At 42.1% G+C, this 18,321-nt stretch overlaps 1 protein-coding gene across 1 annotated transcript in view; it reads right to left on the bottom strand.

Annotated features, from left to right (window-relative positions):
* The window catches only part of SORCS2 (sortilin related VPS10 domain containing receptor 2), a 535,405-nt gene that overhangs the window by 44,088 nt on the left and 472,996 nt on the right, over window positions 1-18,321 (bottom strand). Inside the window, exons 9-14 of the mRNA XM_054391420.1 lie at window positions 15,537-15,716; window positions 11,733-11,879; window positions 10,228-10,330; window positions 5,578-5,654; window positions 2,912-3,003; window positions 1,866-1,973 (exon numbers count right to left, since the gene is read on the bottom strand). Coding sequence (XP_054247395.1) covers window positions 1,866-1,973; window positions 2,912-3,003; window positions 5,578-5,654; window positions 10,228-10,330; window positions 11,733-11,879; window positions 15,537-15,716 — 707 coding nt within the window. The remainder of the gene's footprint in view (window positions 1-1,865; window positions 1,974-2,911; window positions 3,004-5,577; window positions 5,655-10,227; window positions 10,331-11,732; window positions 11,880-15,536; window positions 15,717-18,321) is intronic.

Genomic DNA, 18,321 nt, shown 5'->3' with positions numbered 1-18,321 from the left:
CTCAAAGCAGCAAATCACTGCAGATTAACTCATGTGCAGCAGCTCAGCTGAAGGTTTGGGAGAGCATGACCTATGGCAGACAGTGACAAAAGGTCTGGACTGCAATGTCAGGCAGAGCACCCCTGGGCAGGCAACCTCACCCTGAAGGGAAAAACCAATTAGAAGCAGTAGGAGAAACAAGGAGGGTGATACAGAAGGAAGGGGAAAGGGGGGAAGAAGGAAGGGGGAAGGGGGGAAGAAGGAAGGGGGAAGGGGGGAAGAAGGAAGGGGGAAGGGGGGAAGAAGGAAGGGGGAAGGGGGGAAGAAGGAAGGGGAAAGGGGGGAAGAAGGAAGGGGAAAGGGGGGAAGAAGGAAGGGGAAAGAGGGGAAGAAGGAAGGGGAAAGAGGGGAAGAAGGAAGGGGAAAGGGGGGAAGAAGGAAGGGGGAAGAGAGGAAGGGGGAAGAGGGGAAGAAGGAAGGGGGAAGAGGGGAAGAAGGAAGGGGGAAGAGGGGAAGAAGGAAGGGGGAAGAGGGGAAGAAGGAAGGGGGAAGAGGGGAAGAAGGAAGGGGGAAGAGGGGAAGAAGGAAGGGGGAAGAGGGGAAGAAGGAAGGGGGAAGAGGGGAAGAAGGAAGGGGGAAGAGGGGAAGAAGGAAGGGGGAAGAGGGGAAGAAGGAAGGGGGAAGAGGGGAAGAAGGAAGGGGGAAGAGGGGAAGAAGGAAGGGGGAAGAGGGGAAGAAGGAAGGGGGAAGAGGGGAAGAAGGAAGGGGGAAGAGGGGAAGAAGGAAGGGGGAAGAGGGGAAGAAGGAAGGGGGAAGAGGGGAAGAAGGAAGGGGGAAGAGGGGAAGAAGGAAGGGGGAAGAGGGGAAGAAGGAAGGGGGAAGAGGGGAAGAAGGAAGGGGGAAGAGAGGAAGAAGGAAGGGGGAAGAGGGGAAGAAGGAAGGGGGAAGAGGGGAAGAAGGAAGGGGGAAGAGGGGAAGAAGGAAGGGGAAAGAGGGGAAGAAGGAAGGGGAAAGAGGGGAAGAAACAAAACTCCAGTCTGGGCTATTTTCACTGTTCCTTCTTGGGGAAATTGTTTCTGGTACATGTCAAAGCTCTATTTGTAACTCCTAGGAGAGAAAGCCTGTCACGAATGCTGAGCTCCAGTATGAAGGATGGCACAAGCTGTGCTGGTAGGAACACACCACCACCCTGCACATTCCTGAGTGCATTTCCTTTCCCTGCTGCAGTCAGCTTGTGCCTTTCTTCCTAATTGGAAAGGCAGGTTTTAACTCTCAGACACTTCTAAAATATTAACATTTATCCTAGAGATAAAGCAAAGCCATAAAAGCTCATAACCAGATGTCTCTGGCTCTTTGGAAAAAGACAAACAAACAGAGTTGCTGAATGTGCTTATTTTTAACTCTATTCACAGCATCTGCCTCCATCCCTGCACAGAATGAAAACATGTTAGTACAGTGTTGTTCTAGTTACTTGTTAGCTCTGTGATGCTAGTTGCTAGGACACCAATTTAGTTGTTTACACCACGAAGACAATTTTCACAAGAGGACAAGAGAGATATTTGACATTTTTCAAGTCTGCCTAAGAATCTGTAGAGAACAGAAGGAATGCAGGAAGCAGCTATTTTTTAGCTACGATTCTCAGCTGCGTATCTGCTCTCTCTCTGGTTGGAATCTTGCAAAATTTCACTTCAAGTTTTCAATCTGAAACACTGCACTCAGGTAGCTTCCAAGACAGGCTGCATACTAGGGCTGTTCAGACACCTGTGTGACTTCAAGAAGCAAAAGCCACTGACCCAAGGACTATCTCAAACATCCACCATTAAAACCATGCTTAACTGCATAAGAAAAGAGAGCCCTGAAAAACACAGATGAAAGCAGAAGCTTACGTCATGACCAGTGTCTCATCACCAGGTTCACTGAGCAACCCATCTACAAATACTGATGTGCTGGTAAAATTATGAGTACTCCACGTCTGGCCTTCATCTATGCTGAACCTGGGGAGAAGCAGAAATGGTTTTCAGTTGCAGCTCTTATTATACAAACCAGAATTCATTCACTGAAAATAAGAAAAACCCTCCTCACTATCACAGCCCAGGATTTCTGACCAATAACACACAATATCCCTGGGCAGGGCATCATATTATTGTGATCTTTTCTCAGCAACATAGACAGAGGTGTATAATAAATTTGCCACAACCATGGGATTCTTTAGCAGGTGAAAACTGAAGCCTACTCACAAAGTATCTTGCTACTTTGTAGGTTCAAGAGGAAGTTAATTCCCACTTCATTCTTTCTTGTGGTAGTCTCTGAACTAGAGATCTGTTAAGCACAGGCCAGGAATGCCCTGAGAGGCAGAATAATCCAACTGATGAAATGTGGGAGGTGCCATATAACTGCAGGCACCAAGGTGATGGCACCTCACAATTGGTACCATCCACTCCAAAGTTTGCATAAGATGCTGATATTACACTCTGTGCACCCAGAAGTTATGAATCAAAGGGTCTCTTTTACTCTGCACTTTTCTTATAGGGCTTTTGCACAGCAGGTTAAGGATGGCTTCCATTCTAGCTAACCAAACACACAGCCTAGCTCCTCTCAGTATACACAGTATCACACAAAACCAAAGCTAGTCCCAAGTGATAAAGATCTCTTAGGTTTTGTATGCTGAAGATAATAATTTGTCTGCCAACACTGATGCAAGAAAAATGTATCATGATTAATGCAGTAGTCCATGGTGCTTTCAGCACCATAAAGTCACCTTTAAGAAAACATCCACCTGCATTTTGTTGACTTAATAAATGCTAAATTAAGGTGACTCCACCTGCACTTCACACATAACCACATGCTATGAGCCAATGCTCATCTTAAAGTCTGAACTGTGCCTGAGGTCTTGCATACACAATAGCTCTACTCTAATGGACTGTAGGATTACTTGAGTATTTTCAGAGGAATAGAAGTGTCTTTGATGGCCACAATAACTCCACCATGGTCCAGGTACAAGATGTGATGCTCTTCTTCAAAAACCTACGAGTGAGACAAAAAAAGGCCAGCTAAGCAAATGTACAAACCAGCAGAAATAAAATGTATGAGCCAACCAGGATTAAAAAACTTCTGTTCTGTACTGTCTGCACTTCAAACTGAAAAGGACACCAAAGTCAGTTTAACTCTTATATTTCTCCCAGCTGTAAAAGAAAATAAAGTTAAGCAGGTGAATCAGAAAATGTTCAGGTTCAAATCACAATCAGATTAAACTGTCTGAAGTGATTTTAACCCGACCTTTTATTTCCCACAGTATGCATTCTGCATTCTTTCCTATTATATATCACCAAGTGACCTATCACCTCACTTCGGTGTTTGCCATATTCTCTGTATCTTGCAGAATAAAATGCTTTGCAGTCTAATTCTAACAAAAAGCTGTCTGTGACTTTCTCATGCTCTTCAGACTCTGCAGAACTTGAAACACTTGGTGCAAGCATGTTGCATTCCTGGTGTCAATGGTTTACTTCAATTCAAACTTCATGCCATCACACAGAGGCCTCTCTGAGCTCTGACCCAGAACACATGTAATATTGATTTCATGGCACAAAGGATTCAACGTTACCTAAATTATTTTCATTCATTTTTCAGAGGTCACCAGCAGAACTAAAATAAATGACCAGGTAGAGAATGTCCCTTTCTGCATCTGAAATCTGTTTTGATACAGGGTTTACTCCTGTTACTAACCTGTGAAAGTTCATTTAACAGAAGAGCAGATGATAAAGAGAGTTACTGCACACACTTAGCACCTAATAGACAAACATGAAGCCTCCTACACTCTTTGGCAAAGCAAAGGTGAAAGACATAAAGGTTACATTTACTCTGCCTTGTGAATGAAGAAATACTGCCAACACCAAAGGCTGCCTTTTCTGGTAATACCAAATGCTTCCTTTAGTGGATTTAGCAAGCAAGACTGGAGTGGGGCAAAAGCATCTTATAAAGAACACTCACAATTACTTCAAAAACAGTAAGCATTGGCTTTAGGTTGAGAAGTCAATCCTCCTCTCATCTAGCAAGAGCACATTAAGGGAATCCTAGGGCTTCAAGGGTCTCAGCAGTTTTCCAGTGTTGCCATCTTACAGCAAACCCCTGTGATCAGAGGCATTTGTTGTCCTACCTGCTTGTTCTATGCAGCTGCATAGTTTAGAAGAGAATTCAATAAAGGACAGACTTTAACTTTAGATGCACTTCACAAGGATGAGATCAGCAGAGTTTTGATCCTCTAAACTTTGACCTTTTGCTCAAACCAAGCCAAAACAGTATTCATGACTGGGCCACACCTCCAAAAGCTTCACTGGCATACTGAGGCTAAGGGAAGCTGGTCTCTGCATCACTATATCCAAATTAGGGTTTCCCAGAAAAGCTGGATGGCCCTTCCTCATGCACCCCAGCTTTGGCACATGCAGGCATACTAATGCCAACTTTAGGTCAGGCTCTTCTTGCACGCATTTCAAATGCTTCATAAGCGGAATGCATGAAACTCCTCATGAAAGCAACTCTTCACCTTCAGTACATGAAAAAGAGGCTTTCATGCCTGGGGAGTTCAGCACTAAAGTAAACATTTCTCTCTGCTTTCTGGAAACAAACCCAAGACAAACAGTTTGCAAAGCTTTTAGGCAAAGGTGGTCCCAGTGTCAGAGCTGAAGTTCAAACCCAAGAACATGAGACATGCATGTTCACAGTCAGCCATGAATACTGACATATGCCTCTCCACTAACTAGAGCCAGGTAATACATTTATTATGTTCCTTACTAGGAGCCAGCCACTTTAGCCACTATAGCACTAGATTGTTAGAGCCTATTTCTGTGTTTTTCCTTCTTCTGTAACGTTTTTAGCATGTTATGTGCTTTATAATCATAATGTCAACACATTTGAATGATCCTAGAGAAACATGCTCCACAGAAATTTACTCACAGACACTAGAGACAACTGCAGTGTCCAAGTCAAAGACTTAAACCTACCCAAAGAGTTGTGCTAAAACTTGAGGGCTGGAGCACCTCTCTTACAAAGACAGGCTGAGGTAACTGGGGTTGTTCAGCCTGGAGAAGAGAAGGCTCTGGGAAGACCTTGGAGCAGCCTTCCAGTACCTGAAGAAAGTCTACAAGAAAGGTGGAGAGGACTGTTTACAGTGGCCTGTAGAACTAGGACAAAGGGCACAGTTTTAGCTTAAATACCAGTTTTCAGACTACAAAGCTGAAGAATTTCTGCCTTTCTACCTAAACCATGTCTTTTATCTTGGAATATTTGTATTGCAAGACCTAGCGAAGTCCACATCATCATTAGCATAGAAAGATCACTTCAATTATTAAAAACCTAAACGCTGTGGGGTTTATACAAGGTTCTTTAGAAGAGACCAAAACATTCAAATTTCAGCAGAACCTGACAACTCAACCAATTTGAGTCCTTGCAAATCATCTTCATCTCTTCAAATTTCCAAGCCAAACAGGGCTGGTAACAGCCACCAAATTGTGGCTATTGTAAAGATGAGTTAAGCATTATTACATTCCTCACACCTAGTACATCAACACCATCTCCAAGAGCCTTTGCTGATTTCTTTCTTACCTGCCTCCATGTCTTCCCACAGTCAGAAGTTATGTACATCTCTTCTTTATACTCAACCAGCTGGGACCCCAAGTTACCTGTCACAAAACAGGGGGAAATAAGGGTTGTGTTCACATGAGCAGGAGAGTGGATCTGACATCAGTGAGAAGTTTTCCAGATCAGAGAAAGAATTAAACTGATGATCAGCTGGCTTGCTTCATTCCTGGTCGCACCAGACAAAGCCTTTTAAAACCATAATGTACACTTTTAACTCCTTCCTTTACACTGCTGTCCATAGTCTGCAACAAGGAAGCTGAAATGCAGAAGTCAAATCAACGTTTTGGTTTTGTTGGTGGCAAACTATTCTAAACCCCCACATATCTAAGACAGAATTCTGAAATGCCCATCAAGCTGTGCCCCAACCTTAACCACAGTCTGCAAGTTTTTTCATCTGGAACTTGAATTGTTAAAACGTTTTATCTGCAAGACTTCACAATGTGGGAGTGAAATTCAGAATCTGCAGAAACACCTAACATTGCAAAAAGGGGACAGGGAGGTTGAAAAAAAGCAATGTGTAAATATAAAATAATTACTTGATTTACCTAAATATTGGTCAGGAAGTTTCTGAATATATTGACAAAAAGCACCAAGGAACAGCAGCTAGCAATTAAATTGCTGCAGAGCAAACAGAAGTGTTGAAACAGACTTGTGGAAGATGATCTTAGCAGACCCCAGGTAGAGATGTCCACCTTTTAACATGAAGTATTTCAAACAGCAAACTACTAAACCACCAGGCAGCTGACAGACTCCCAGGGGAGAAGCAATCATAGCACAATACTCCTTTTAAATTATATCCTCCAGGGGAATTCCAGTTAAATATAAGGTTTGCAGGGTTTTAGAGGAGAAATAAGATGAAAATTATCAGATCCTCTGAAGCAGGAGAGATGAGGAAAGAAAACAGGTGAGACTAGGGTAACAGTATGAAATCTCACTTGTGTGGTATATAAATAGCTGGGTGTAACCACCAGTCACAATGTGTGCACACACAGATACATCACAGTGTATGCACACACAGATATATCACAATATGAGCAGACACCCACACAGATATATTCCAATATATGCACACACAGATACATCCCAACGTGAGCACACACACAGACATATACCTCACAATGTATGCAATGTATTTGAGCCTGATAGGACAAAAAGTAAACTCAAGTTTCTCAACACTTCCTCAGCTCCCTGTGAACGTGCAGAATTCACTGCTTGCTTGATTTGCCCTCTGGACTGGCAGCTTGTTATTGTGAGCTAAGACCTGGAAAAAAAAAAACCTACACTTCTCAAAACATTTTCTATAGAAGAGCCCTTCAAGAGTTGATGGCAAAAATTTACACATCAATTGACACACATTTCATAACTGATGCTGTGAGAAATAGGAGCTGTTGCCAAGATTGAAATGCATGAAGACCCAATGTAAATGCAAAATCCTATTGCATCTCTTAAAGGGAGCAAAGCAGTTATTTAAAAGAACACTTTAATGTGCAGCTGTAAAATTTAGTATTCTGCCTGCTCAATTTATATCTCTCTATATACATAAGCTACAAAGATGCATTTCCCAGAACTATTTATGCAACTTTAATGGAGTGGAATTTTTGTTTGTAAATGAGTTCAGAAAGATGCCATTTTAACATCCTATTACTGCATTTCCCCAAATGCTTTAGGCATTAATGCTCTTCACCAGTTAATTACTACTTAAATTAAAACAATATTCAGTAGTCTCTGTGCCCTGATTTTCAAGCACAGTACCAAAACTGTCCTTAAGTCACAGTTAGGTCTTCCATTAGCACAAGCAGCTGTGCTCTATAAGCTTTCTATGAAGCAGCCAAACTCCTTGCTAAAGGGATTTTTTTGGTTATGTTTTTCCTTATTTGATTGGTAACCACACTGCTCTTATTGAGAAGATGGTTTGGTGTTGGGTTGACCTTTGGACTTGATGATCACAGAGGTCTTTTCCAACCTTAATGATTCTATGATTCTAACTTCATGGCTCTTAGGACACAGTTTAGCACCAGACTTGGTAGAGTTATACTGGAAGAGTTAGAGTTAGTTGGAGTTTGGTTGGAAAAGATCTTTCAGTCCCATCAATCTTAAAGATCTTTCCCAACCAAAACCATTCTACAATTCTTATGGTTAGAAACTGTTTTCTCATTTCCAGTTCTTATGCACTCTCTTACATCCCTTCTTTCCACCCTAGAGTTACATTTTCAGGAAAGAAACCAAACATATTCCTTATTGTCCTTTATTTTTCTCAGCTAATGAGGTTCCTCTTGTAAATATTCTCTATTTCCATCAACTTCCAGGTAGTCCTTAGCACCTGCTCCCTGGTCCTGAAAGCTGATGATCAGAATTGTACATATTATTATTATTATTAATAAAGTCTCTGTACAATATTTTGCCAGAGTGTTGATATTTCCCTCTCTCCCTTGGCAGCTATTTAACTACTTCACCCTCAGAACACATTTCCCTTTCCCACAGCACAAGGCCTGATGGCTCCTAAGCACCCTGTGATCAGCTGACAGTTACAGATCTTTATCATCTTCAGTCACTTCCAGATGTGCACTCCCTAAATCTAACAGTAAAGTTCCAACAGTGTGTGATGTGTCCCAAATAATCTGATTTCTGCATGTGTTAAGAAGCTGCTGCTTTTGTTGATTTGCGTAAGATTATCAGTTTCAGGGATCAGACCAGAAGAAATTCAAGCTCATTGCAAGCAAAATATTTCTGATAAGAAGTGTAAGTTTACAAGGATATCAGATAAGACTGAACACATGCACTGAATCCAGATGACCTGAGCATCCAAATCATATAAATGCATGTCAAGGTCAGAGTTGATTCAGGTCATCTGTTGGCAGGAGGATGCAGTTGCTCTTTAAAGTGTTTAAGACTCCAGCGTAAGTCCCTTGGCTGTGTTGCAGCACCAGAGACAGGCCATACTGCACTACTCTTGGGAAATTACTCCACTTTCACACCATCCATCCCAGCTTTTCAGCTAGCTGCTATGAGTGAGGGTACTTCTATTTTATTATAAGCTGCTCCACAATCAGGTCAGATTTAACATTAGTTCACTTGGTGATGACATCTGGGTATCATCAAAAAGACTCTGACTCCCTCACCTTCACACTGAGCAAAGTTGTTGACTAGTTTAACTAGCTGGTACAGTGAGACAATGGCAGAGTGATAAACCCACACCTTTTTCTAAGAAGGAATTCAAGGCAAAATACTTTCTGCTGTCTCTAACATTGCCTCAGAGAACTGTGCACTTAAAACCTCCACGAAACCCACCCAAAAGAAAACAAATAAACATCAGCTCACCACATCAGACATGACACAGGGACAGAGAAAATGAAATAAAGTAATGGACTAATTCATTAAACCTCATCACTGAAATTCCTGCTAAAAGGCATTCAGGTACAATATGCCGAGGCTAAAATTGAGAATTTACTTAGAATACTTCTATCTTTATGTGAAATACCATCCCTGAGACAGAAGGTGGTTTTGTAATACTGGAAGACCTAATTTGTGAATCAAATACCTCACAGAAATGTGTCCACAAAGGCTCTGTGTAAATTCATCTCATTCCTGTCAGTAAAACAGAGCAGGATTCCACCAGGCAGGTCTGCCTCCAGTGAAATATTTTAAGCTGCATTTACACTAGGGAAAAACTTGAAGTCTTCAGTTAAATTGAAGGAATGGCAGCTGTCATTCTCTTTAAACAGCAGATCTGCTCACCTTGATGTTCTTAGGGTATTTTCAGTTTAGCAAACCATTCACAAGGGACTAGTGCAAGCTAAAGCAGAAACCACCAGTGAGGAAATCAGATATCCCTTGTACAAAGAGATAGGCAGCACGTCTGTGTTTTACCTGAACATAATCCATCAAATAAGAATACAATTATCCATCTGGAAAAAGCTCCTGGAACAGTTAACAGTTCAATAATTTTGAATCAAAGAAACAGAAAATTAGCTGAAATGAACAGATGAATCACAAAGGTACAGAGTAAAACAGTGCTGTGGATGTTTTTCTTGAGGAGTAGCCAACACAGTAAAGGAATTCCTTTCATGAAATTCCACCTCACAGTACCATGGCTCCATATGTGACAATGGAGAAGCCACAATCAGCATTGTCCCTGACACAGAGACACATTTGCCTCTTTCACATCATCTCTCTTTAGTCAGAAAGGAGTTAACCAAAAAAAAAAAACCATCTGTATCTAAGACTAAAGAGCAAAGGCTTGGCCACTGTCTGCTTGGATTTGCTGGGCTGTTCATGGTGTGAAAGCCCTACACCCCACTTCCAGAGAAAAAGCAAGCAGGACAAGGCCTTCAGCCACCATCACTCCTCCATACCACACTGAAGGGGAAGGAGACACTACCCAGCACAGAGAAGCAGAATATGTCCAGGCACCTCTTACAGAACTGTCCTAGCAGGCACAGCTCTGGGACTTCAATTAACTTGTTTGGTTAAGACATCCCATAAAGGATTATTCTGTAGGGAAAGCCTTATACTGGTAATGTTTGCAGCATGATGTTGCTACAAACGTGAAAGACTAGAGCTGCAAAGAGCCACTCTCACATTTCAGGTCTTACAAACAAAATCTCATGTCTTTACCTGCTCCCATGATGAGCCCTGGTGCAGTGTCCTTTGTGTGGACTGTTCCTGACACGTAGGGATTGTCTGCCCAGCGGAGATGGAGGTGAAGGTAGCAGTCAGGCTTGTGGGGGAAGAAGCAGACATGTTTTAAAAATAATTGGTAATAGTTATGCTCCTACAATAATGAAAGCTCAGTCAGAAAGCATCTTCAGCAATGTATGTCTTTGTAGAGAGAAAGAATGGCTGCTTCCCATCTAGCCCAAGTCCAGTTTGAAACAGCAGCTTTAGCTTTTTAACAAGAATCTCTGGTGATGCCTACATAATCTGCCACTATATCTCAGCAAAAAACATTTCCAAACTAATGGAAGTCAAGATGAAATTATTGTATTAAAATCCCCCCTGACACAATAATTGCCTAAAGATGCTAACTCATCCCAACAGCAACATCACTGCAGCTTTGTTGGTCCCAGGTAGTTGATAAAATTATGAAACCCAACTTTGTACACCGAAGATTCTTTCTTAGAAAAAAAGTGGTATGAAAAGTAGCAGAATGAATTTTGGACATATTTGATAATCTCTCCTTCCTAAACAACCAACCTGATCTAGAGTGAGGTGTTCCTGCCCATGCCAGGGGAGTTGGAACTAGATAATCCTTGAGATCCCTTCCAAACCTGACAATTCTATGATTCTTGCTCCTCGTGCAGTGGCACTCCAAGTTCAGATTGCTCACAGCAGTTTGACCAGGAGTGGGCTGCCAGCACTGCCTGAGCGCTGCTACCACTGCAGCCCTCCACTCATCCCAGAGAGCTCTGGATTAGGCCCTGCAGGCTTGAACTGTGTAGCACAGTCTTGAACTCTTCCAGAGGGAAGCAGTAGCTCTAAGCCCTCCACTTCTGCTACATGGAGAGGGATCAAAGCTCTTGTAGCAGGAGGATAAAAACATTTCACTGAGCAATGCAGAGCTTGGAGTCCCTGGAGGCAGAGTCAGTAAGAAAAATACAAGGATTTCAGTGCAGCCTCACAAGTAACAAAATATTGTGGGTAGCTGGGACATCTTAAACAAACTGAAATAACATCACCTTACAAAAAGGAAGGACTTTTTCATGCAGTTAACTGTGGTGTTTATTTCCCAGCAACAGGGAACAGAGAGTTCCTTTGGTTGAAGATGAAAGAAAAAGCGTGAAAGATGGAAAGAGCAGAGGCACTGGTAAGCTCTGTTTGACTGCTGATGCACCCTGATACCTAGGCACAAATGCCTGTGGTCATGGTTATGCTGAGCTGGGATGGTCTGGTTGGCACACAAGACAAAACGTCCCCTTGGAGTCAAAGTGACCTAAACCATGAAATGCACTGCCACAGAAAGCGCTGACACAAGGTGACTGCACCAGCACTGCTCCTGCAATACCAGCTTGGCTGCTAAACTCAGCACAAAGCTCCCCAGCTGCTGAACTCCTGCACATCCCACTAGACAAACAATTCTCATGCACTGTAGAGAAAAAAAGAGGCTATGAAGAGCTACTCACAGGCTTGCAGTTAGTGGGTTTGCCGTTCATGTCGATGTCTGGAGGGTTTAGAAAATCCCAGTCACGGCCTTTGTTGTAGGTTATCAGAGTTGTAACTTTGCCATCGATTTTCTGGTTGGCCAAAAAGACTCCTTTTACACCTCTGACCTGAAGCATACAGGAGAGAGAGTTAATGAGCAGCACATACATAACAACAACAAGGATTATCCCTGATTAAAATGCTCTTCTCTGGCTGGGAACTCTGTGTCCCAGGTAGTGTGTCCACCAGGAAAGTGAATGAGACCTTAAACAAATAAATAAGGAAGGCAAAATGATATGAGGAAAGGGAGAAAGGAGGAAGGAGAAGACAATTACTAACTCATTTGTATTTCTGAAAGTATTTTAAAAGGATCCACAGTTCTCTCAGTGCCAGAAGGCTAATCATATGACATGTAGTTTTTACAGCAAAATACAACAATTATGATGGCATAGCAGAATTTTTCTTCATTCCTACTCCCATCTCTAGAGTAACCAAGCACTAGGATAACCTTTCCTCTCTAGAATGTGGGATATAAAGTGTTTGAATCTATCAGACACAGACAAGATATGCAAAAAATTCTTCCAGCATCTCAGTTAAATTCTCTCCCTGCTGCTGTGCAAGATAAAAGCTGAGCAGCACTTCAGCACTTGTACTTGGAATGGAAGGCAGAAACCCTGCTTGAAATAATAAATAACTTTCAGGTATCTATCTTCAGAGCAGGTGCAGAAGTATGATGTTTGGAGTGGTGCATTAGCCTGAAAAATAACAACCAATATAAAATGATGGTGTTTAAAAAATGGCAGCTTTAAAAATCCCCCTCCCCTCTGTGGCATTATCTATGTTCTTCCCTCTTGTGACCTATGCAAACACAGGCCTGGCTCTGCCTCTGACTGCTGTGTGTCAAATCTGTCTTCCAGATTCAAACATAATGCACAAGCACCCAAATTCTTCTGCATTTTATGCTCCTTGACTTAGATCCCTAATCTGAAATTGGGTGATTAGTATCTTTCTCTCAAGAAGGGAAGAGATTCACATAAGAATAAAGTGCCAAGGAAAAGAAGACATTTCAGCATCCTGGAGTGTTCAGTTACTCTGATGAACACTGCAGTAGCTACCCAAGACAGATGAACAGAAGGAAATTCAAAAGTACTTTTCTCTTGTTTTTTTCTTTGGACTTTTGGATTAGGTTTTGGAGCATCTATATTCCAAAACAGTAGGGGTTAGGCATTCCTCAGTATTCCTCAAAAAAAACCCCAAAACACCAATTTGTACCTTAAAAACTATTTTCTGTACAGCTTTTCTGCTGCGCTATTCTGTTCTATGACATCTTAATTGCTGCACTGTTACACGACTGATTTTCCAACCAGACAATATTCTACACTAGTTGGTAGCAAGGAGCACAGTTCAGGTGGCCCCACAGTGTTTGTCAGCAGCAGTTACTGAAGCACAACAAACACTTGTTTGTGATAAAAATTTCAACATATATGTTTTGCTGTTATGGGAAAAAAAACCTGACAAATGTGTGCTGTGACACACACAGCTCTCCTCTGTTTGAGGAGTCAGGACAAGATCCAGCCTGGAAGCATTACCTCAGTATGGCCATTTTTCAAATATGCCTGTGTCCAATTTGTGACTGGTTCCCACTGGCAGCCCTTGATCCCATTTCAAGGGCATCCTCCTTTTGTACAGCCACAAATTTCAAGGGCATGCTCTTGTTAGACAGTCTTTTACCTCTCTTTTCCTTGCCTTCTTTGAACAAGTATTTGGGAATTATTCACCTTTCGTACATGCAATGGGAAAAGAAAAATGGTACTGAAAAAAAAAAAGAAAGATAAAGTATCTAAAAGAAAATGAATGCAGACAAGTAGAAACCTGTAAAAGATTTTATGTCAGATGTACAAGGAACAGATGAAGTGAGGTCAGCAGAAGATAACAAAGATGAACAGTGCACATTTGAAGGAGAATTATGCACTAGTGAAAAGAGAAATTGTCAACCATTGAGGACTATCTCTGTGTAGCACTGAAGATTCTTCTTCCAGGGATGGGATACTTGAATTAAAATGTCCAGAGAAAACTCAGACTAGAGAAAAAAAAATCCCATCCTCAAGGACTGCAATATGTGTTCTATTTATTAGCTGGTTTGTACTATGTGAATAATCCATGCATTACCTGCATATATGAGTACTTGATCATATTCTAATAAAGAAGATGAACACCAATTATTTCTCCTACAACCTATCTGGGAGCTCCCTTATTGTCAGCAAAAGTGTTCTCCTGGAATGCAACTGTACTCCAGAAATAGCTCTAAACAATTGAACTGTGTGGCTCTGTGCACACTGCCTTTCAATTACTCTTTATCATTTGCACATTTGCTTTTTAATGTGACCCTACAAATTAATCCAGCACACACAATCATCTGGCATCTCTCTTTGTCTCTTGCACATTATCAAATATGCCCTCAGTAGCCTTCTGAAATTCTGAAGGCACCAGTGAAATTGAGTTAACTCAATAACCCTTGCAGACAAAAGGACAGCCAGGGGTGGCACCTCTGTAGGACTGATCTGAAATGACATGCTGCAGGTGACAGGCAGTAGAGATTGCATCTGACTCCCATTTAGCTTTTCATCCCTCAGGAGTGGCCAGCAGCAAAGAGCTGCAAATTAACACTCTCAATAAATCACCCGTGGGAATCTGGCTCCACACAACCTAAAGCTTCACTCCTGAGGAAGCCTCATTTCTAAAAACGTAGAGTCTAGAAAACCACTGCTAATGGCAGACCTTTAGGTCTTCCAACAAAGGAAGGAAAGCTAAACAAAGACGGAGAAGATAAGGTGGAAAAAACTCACTATCATTTCCCCCCTCCCCAAGAAGAGTCCAATTGCAGCCATTTAAGATCTCTGTGAGGCTGTGGCTTGCATCCAGAATGACCACAAACCTTCTCCAGTGGAGTCTGGAGCACTTATCAAGATTATGTTGTGGTTTTTCAGACTAACACCAGGCAGATTAGAGTATAACTGTGGCCAAACTGGGTCAGACCAAAGGTCCATTAGTTTAATAATGTGGTAATGGCCAGTCCTATGTGCTACAAGGAAGAACAGAAGGAGAGCAAATGTCCACGTGATTACATTTAAATGTCATCATCAACAGGAACAGAACTGGTAACAGTTTGTGCTGCCCTTCTGTAGAAACACCAGAGTGCTTTGTTTTTGCCAAGAGCACTGATGTTAGGAACCAAGATAGATTCATTTACAGGAGAGTTTGTCTCATAGCACGTGCTGCTGGCACAAGACGCCTCTTGGAACCACAGGATTTGCTGCCCAATATCAATTGTGTTGGTTCTCAGCTGTATCAGAGCTGACATAACCTAGCACAAGGCTCACAGGATTTACTATTTAAGAGCCTCTTGGCTAAAAGATGTCCTCCTCTAAGTCAGGCCATGTATCACTGAGTTACCTAGAAGTAGAACATCTGCATGCAGGCAGCTGCACAACTTCTTGCTCCCATAATAAGTTGTGATGCCAGCTTCACTCTTCAATATGCTTAAAGAAAAATAAAAAATCCTCAGCCAGTTCTGGCTTTGCACATCCCTGGAACCTGACACCAAGAACCTTAGAGAGCACAGCAGGAGGGAAATAGCTAAATAGCAATAGTGCACTACTAAGAAATCCTGGTCTGTTTATATTCCAGATAATGGACAAATACAGGAATGTAAAATTAATTACACTTAAAATAAATAAATTAAAACTCCACACAGACTACACACATCTGAAGAAACCAGGACTTACCTCCAGAATATCTATCAGGACATTCTCCTCTGGCTGCTTCGTGCTCCGGACGTTCTCCAGCAGGATAGAGTAGTAAACACCCTGGGGATCAGACTGATAGAGGTTGTAGGTGTCTGTCTGGTACCACTCCTGAACAGCCACAAAGACCTGGTTTTCATCTGTGCTAATTATCTGTAAATCCTGGAGAAAATGAAGGCAAGATTGTGCTTTAGCAAGTGAAGTTGGCCTTCCTTGAACTTTGTTTCTTCCATTCAGAATTTACACTTCCAGATTTGCAGTTCAGCCTTACTGTTATTTTCCTTTCACAGCAATTTCTTTTCCCTTAAGAAGCCAACCAGTCCTTTAGTTGGATATAATAATAATATTAGTTGCAATAATCCTGCACACCACTTTCTGCACAGTCATGACAAAACCCTGTGGGAAAATCATTTGGTTAGGTAAGGAAAACTGCAAATTTTATGTCCGAGTCTCAAATTTATCTTTTAAAGCCCTGGATGGCACAGACTGGAAACCCAAGCTAAAACTGTCATGGCACTCTTGTAGTACTCCTATAGCACAAGAAAGGAAAGGTGAATTTAAAAAGAGGAAAGAGAAGTTAATTGATAAGTACAGAGGCTGATAAATACTGCAGTGTGCCAAGCCCAGCCCACAGCCCAGCAGACGACAGGCACATGAAGATGGGATGCCAGCAAATATCACAAGACAGAACTTACTGTCACTAAAGAGTTAACTAGCAGGGACATGGAAGAAAGAGGAAATAACTTGAGGGAGAGAAAGCAAGTTTTTATTGCTTTCTCTAATTCACAGCCATAGATAGGACCTCAGGCTGTAATCTCAGCAGATCCTATAACAAAAGCATTTATTCTGTGATGATTTCATGCTTGGACTACTGCAATTGCCTTCTGGCTGGACCTCCTGCCTGCTTTCTCCACATTCTGCAGGCTACTCAAAGCCCTGCTGATTATCTAATTTTTCTGTAACCATGCTATTCACACATGATTGGTTCAAATTAATTTATAAAGATTTTTATAAATTAATAAGAGGTCTTCAGGATTCGGAGCACCCCTTACTGTTACTGCTCAGATTTTTGTTTACACCCAGGCTGGCTTGTTGTATCTATTCAGTATTTGAGCTCTTGTGAGGTTTCTTGTCTTTTCCATGTTCAAATGAAAGAATCTGTGCACTGTCAGGTGTCCTGATGACTGAAGCTTTAGATTGTGTGGAGCCACATTCCCACAGGGTGATTTATTGAATTGGTTTGCAGCTCTTTGCTCCTGGCCATGCCTGAGGGATGCAAAGCTTTTTTTTTTTTTTTTTTTTTTTTAATTCAAGAACTATAATTTCTTAATCATGGTAAAGAAAGCAAACAATCTCCAGATAAGTAAGTATTGCAGCTTGATCATAGAATTAGCATTAATGGCAGCTGGAAATCTATTGAATCTGGAGCATTTCCAGAGAAGAGCAACCAAGCTGGTGAAGGGTCTGGAGAGCAGGTCTGGTGAGGAGCAAGCTGAGGGAACTGGGGTTGTTTATCGTGGAGAAGAGAAGGCTGAAGGGAGAGCTCATTGAAACCTACAACTCCCTAAAAGGGAGGTTTGAGTGCAGTGGGAGTTGGTCTCTTCTCCAAATTAGCTAGCGACAGAACAAGAGGAAATGGTCTCAAGCTGCACCAGGTTTGGATTGCTGAGGATAGGAGAGAGGAAGGAAAGAGGTTTAGAGAAGGAAGGGAAGAGAAATGCATTGCTTTCACTGCAGACAGCCCCACACTGCCTACAGTTAGCAACTCACCACTCTGCTAATACTTCATATAACTTTATATTCAGGAGATGCTCAATAGGGTTTGCTATATTACTAACTGTGATAAGGAGCCTTGTGACACAAATAAATACAATTACACCCTGAAGACAGAAGGATATAAATGATTGCAAGGACTGCACAGTAAGCCAGCACTCCTTTGTGTAGTAAAATGTGCTGATGGCATAGAAGCTACCAGAAAGTGAAAACACTGCAGGCAGGGTTCAGCACAGCCAGCCTAATAACACCACATGGGCAAGACTGCAGCACTTTAGTCAATAAGGCAAATAAAGAAACACCCTCAAAGTTCCTGCTTTTCAAATCTGGCAGGTTTTCAGTCCAATGTCAAAGATTTGCCCCTTTGCAATCTTTTAGTGCTGTGGCTGGGCAAGGCATTACCCTGAAGCAGGAGATAAATCGAACAGAGAATCTCAAGGAGTGAAGGTATCAGAAGCTCAACAGATGTAAGCATTCAAGGCTGTGTGGTCTCAGCTCAACCTTCAGGCTGCACAACATTTATACCCCTGTGATTTCTTAAGCACAATCAAGGTAAGTGGATGGCACAGACAGATAATCTCCTTGCTTGTCCAAGTAAAACGGTGCAAGGAGAGCAATCAATACCAAGTTACACTGTGAAGAAAAGAATAGTTCCTTGAACCCACCTTGAAGGGATTTGTACATCTGGGGAGCCAGACAACTGCTGCAGCTCAGGGTCAGTATGCCCTGACACCACCCAAGAAAGAAATACTTCAGTATCAAGTGCCACTGCTATTGCTATTTGTGTTCTTGGCTCAGCAGCCATTCCAATGGACTTTCAGAGGAATGGGTGAGCAGTCCAGCTGCAGCTGCCAGCTGTTCTTCCACCTGGCACAGAGGAACAACCTCAGCTAATGCCTCCGTAGGGGGTAGACAGCAGCAGTGGTCAAAGAGCTGCCCAAGGGGAGAAATAATTCTTGGTGGATGCAGAGCCTTGATAAATGAGCTCTCGTAG

This window comes from Indicator indicator, chromosome 23 (genome assembly GCF_027791375.1).
Source record: "Indicator indicator isolate 239-I01 chromosome 23, UM_Iind_1.1, whole genome shotgun sequence".
Classification (NCBI taxonomy): domain Eukaryota; kingdom Metazoa; phylum Chordata; class Aves; order Piciformes; family Indicatoridae; genus Indicator; species Indicator indicator.
The sequence above is the reverse complement of the archived record's forward strand: the minus strand, read 5'-3'. Positions and strand labels throughout refer to the sequence as shown.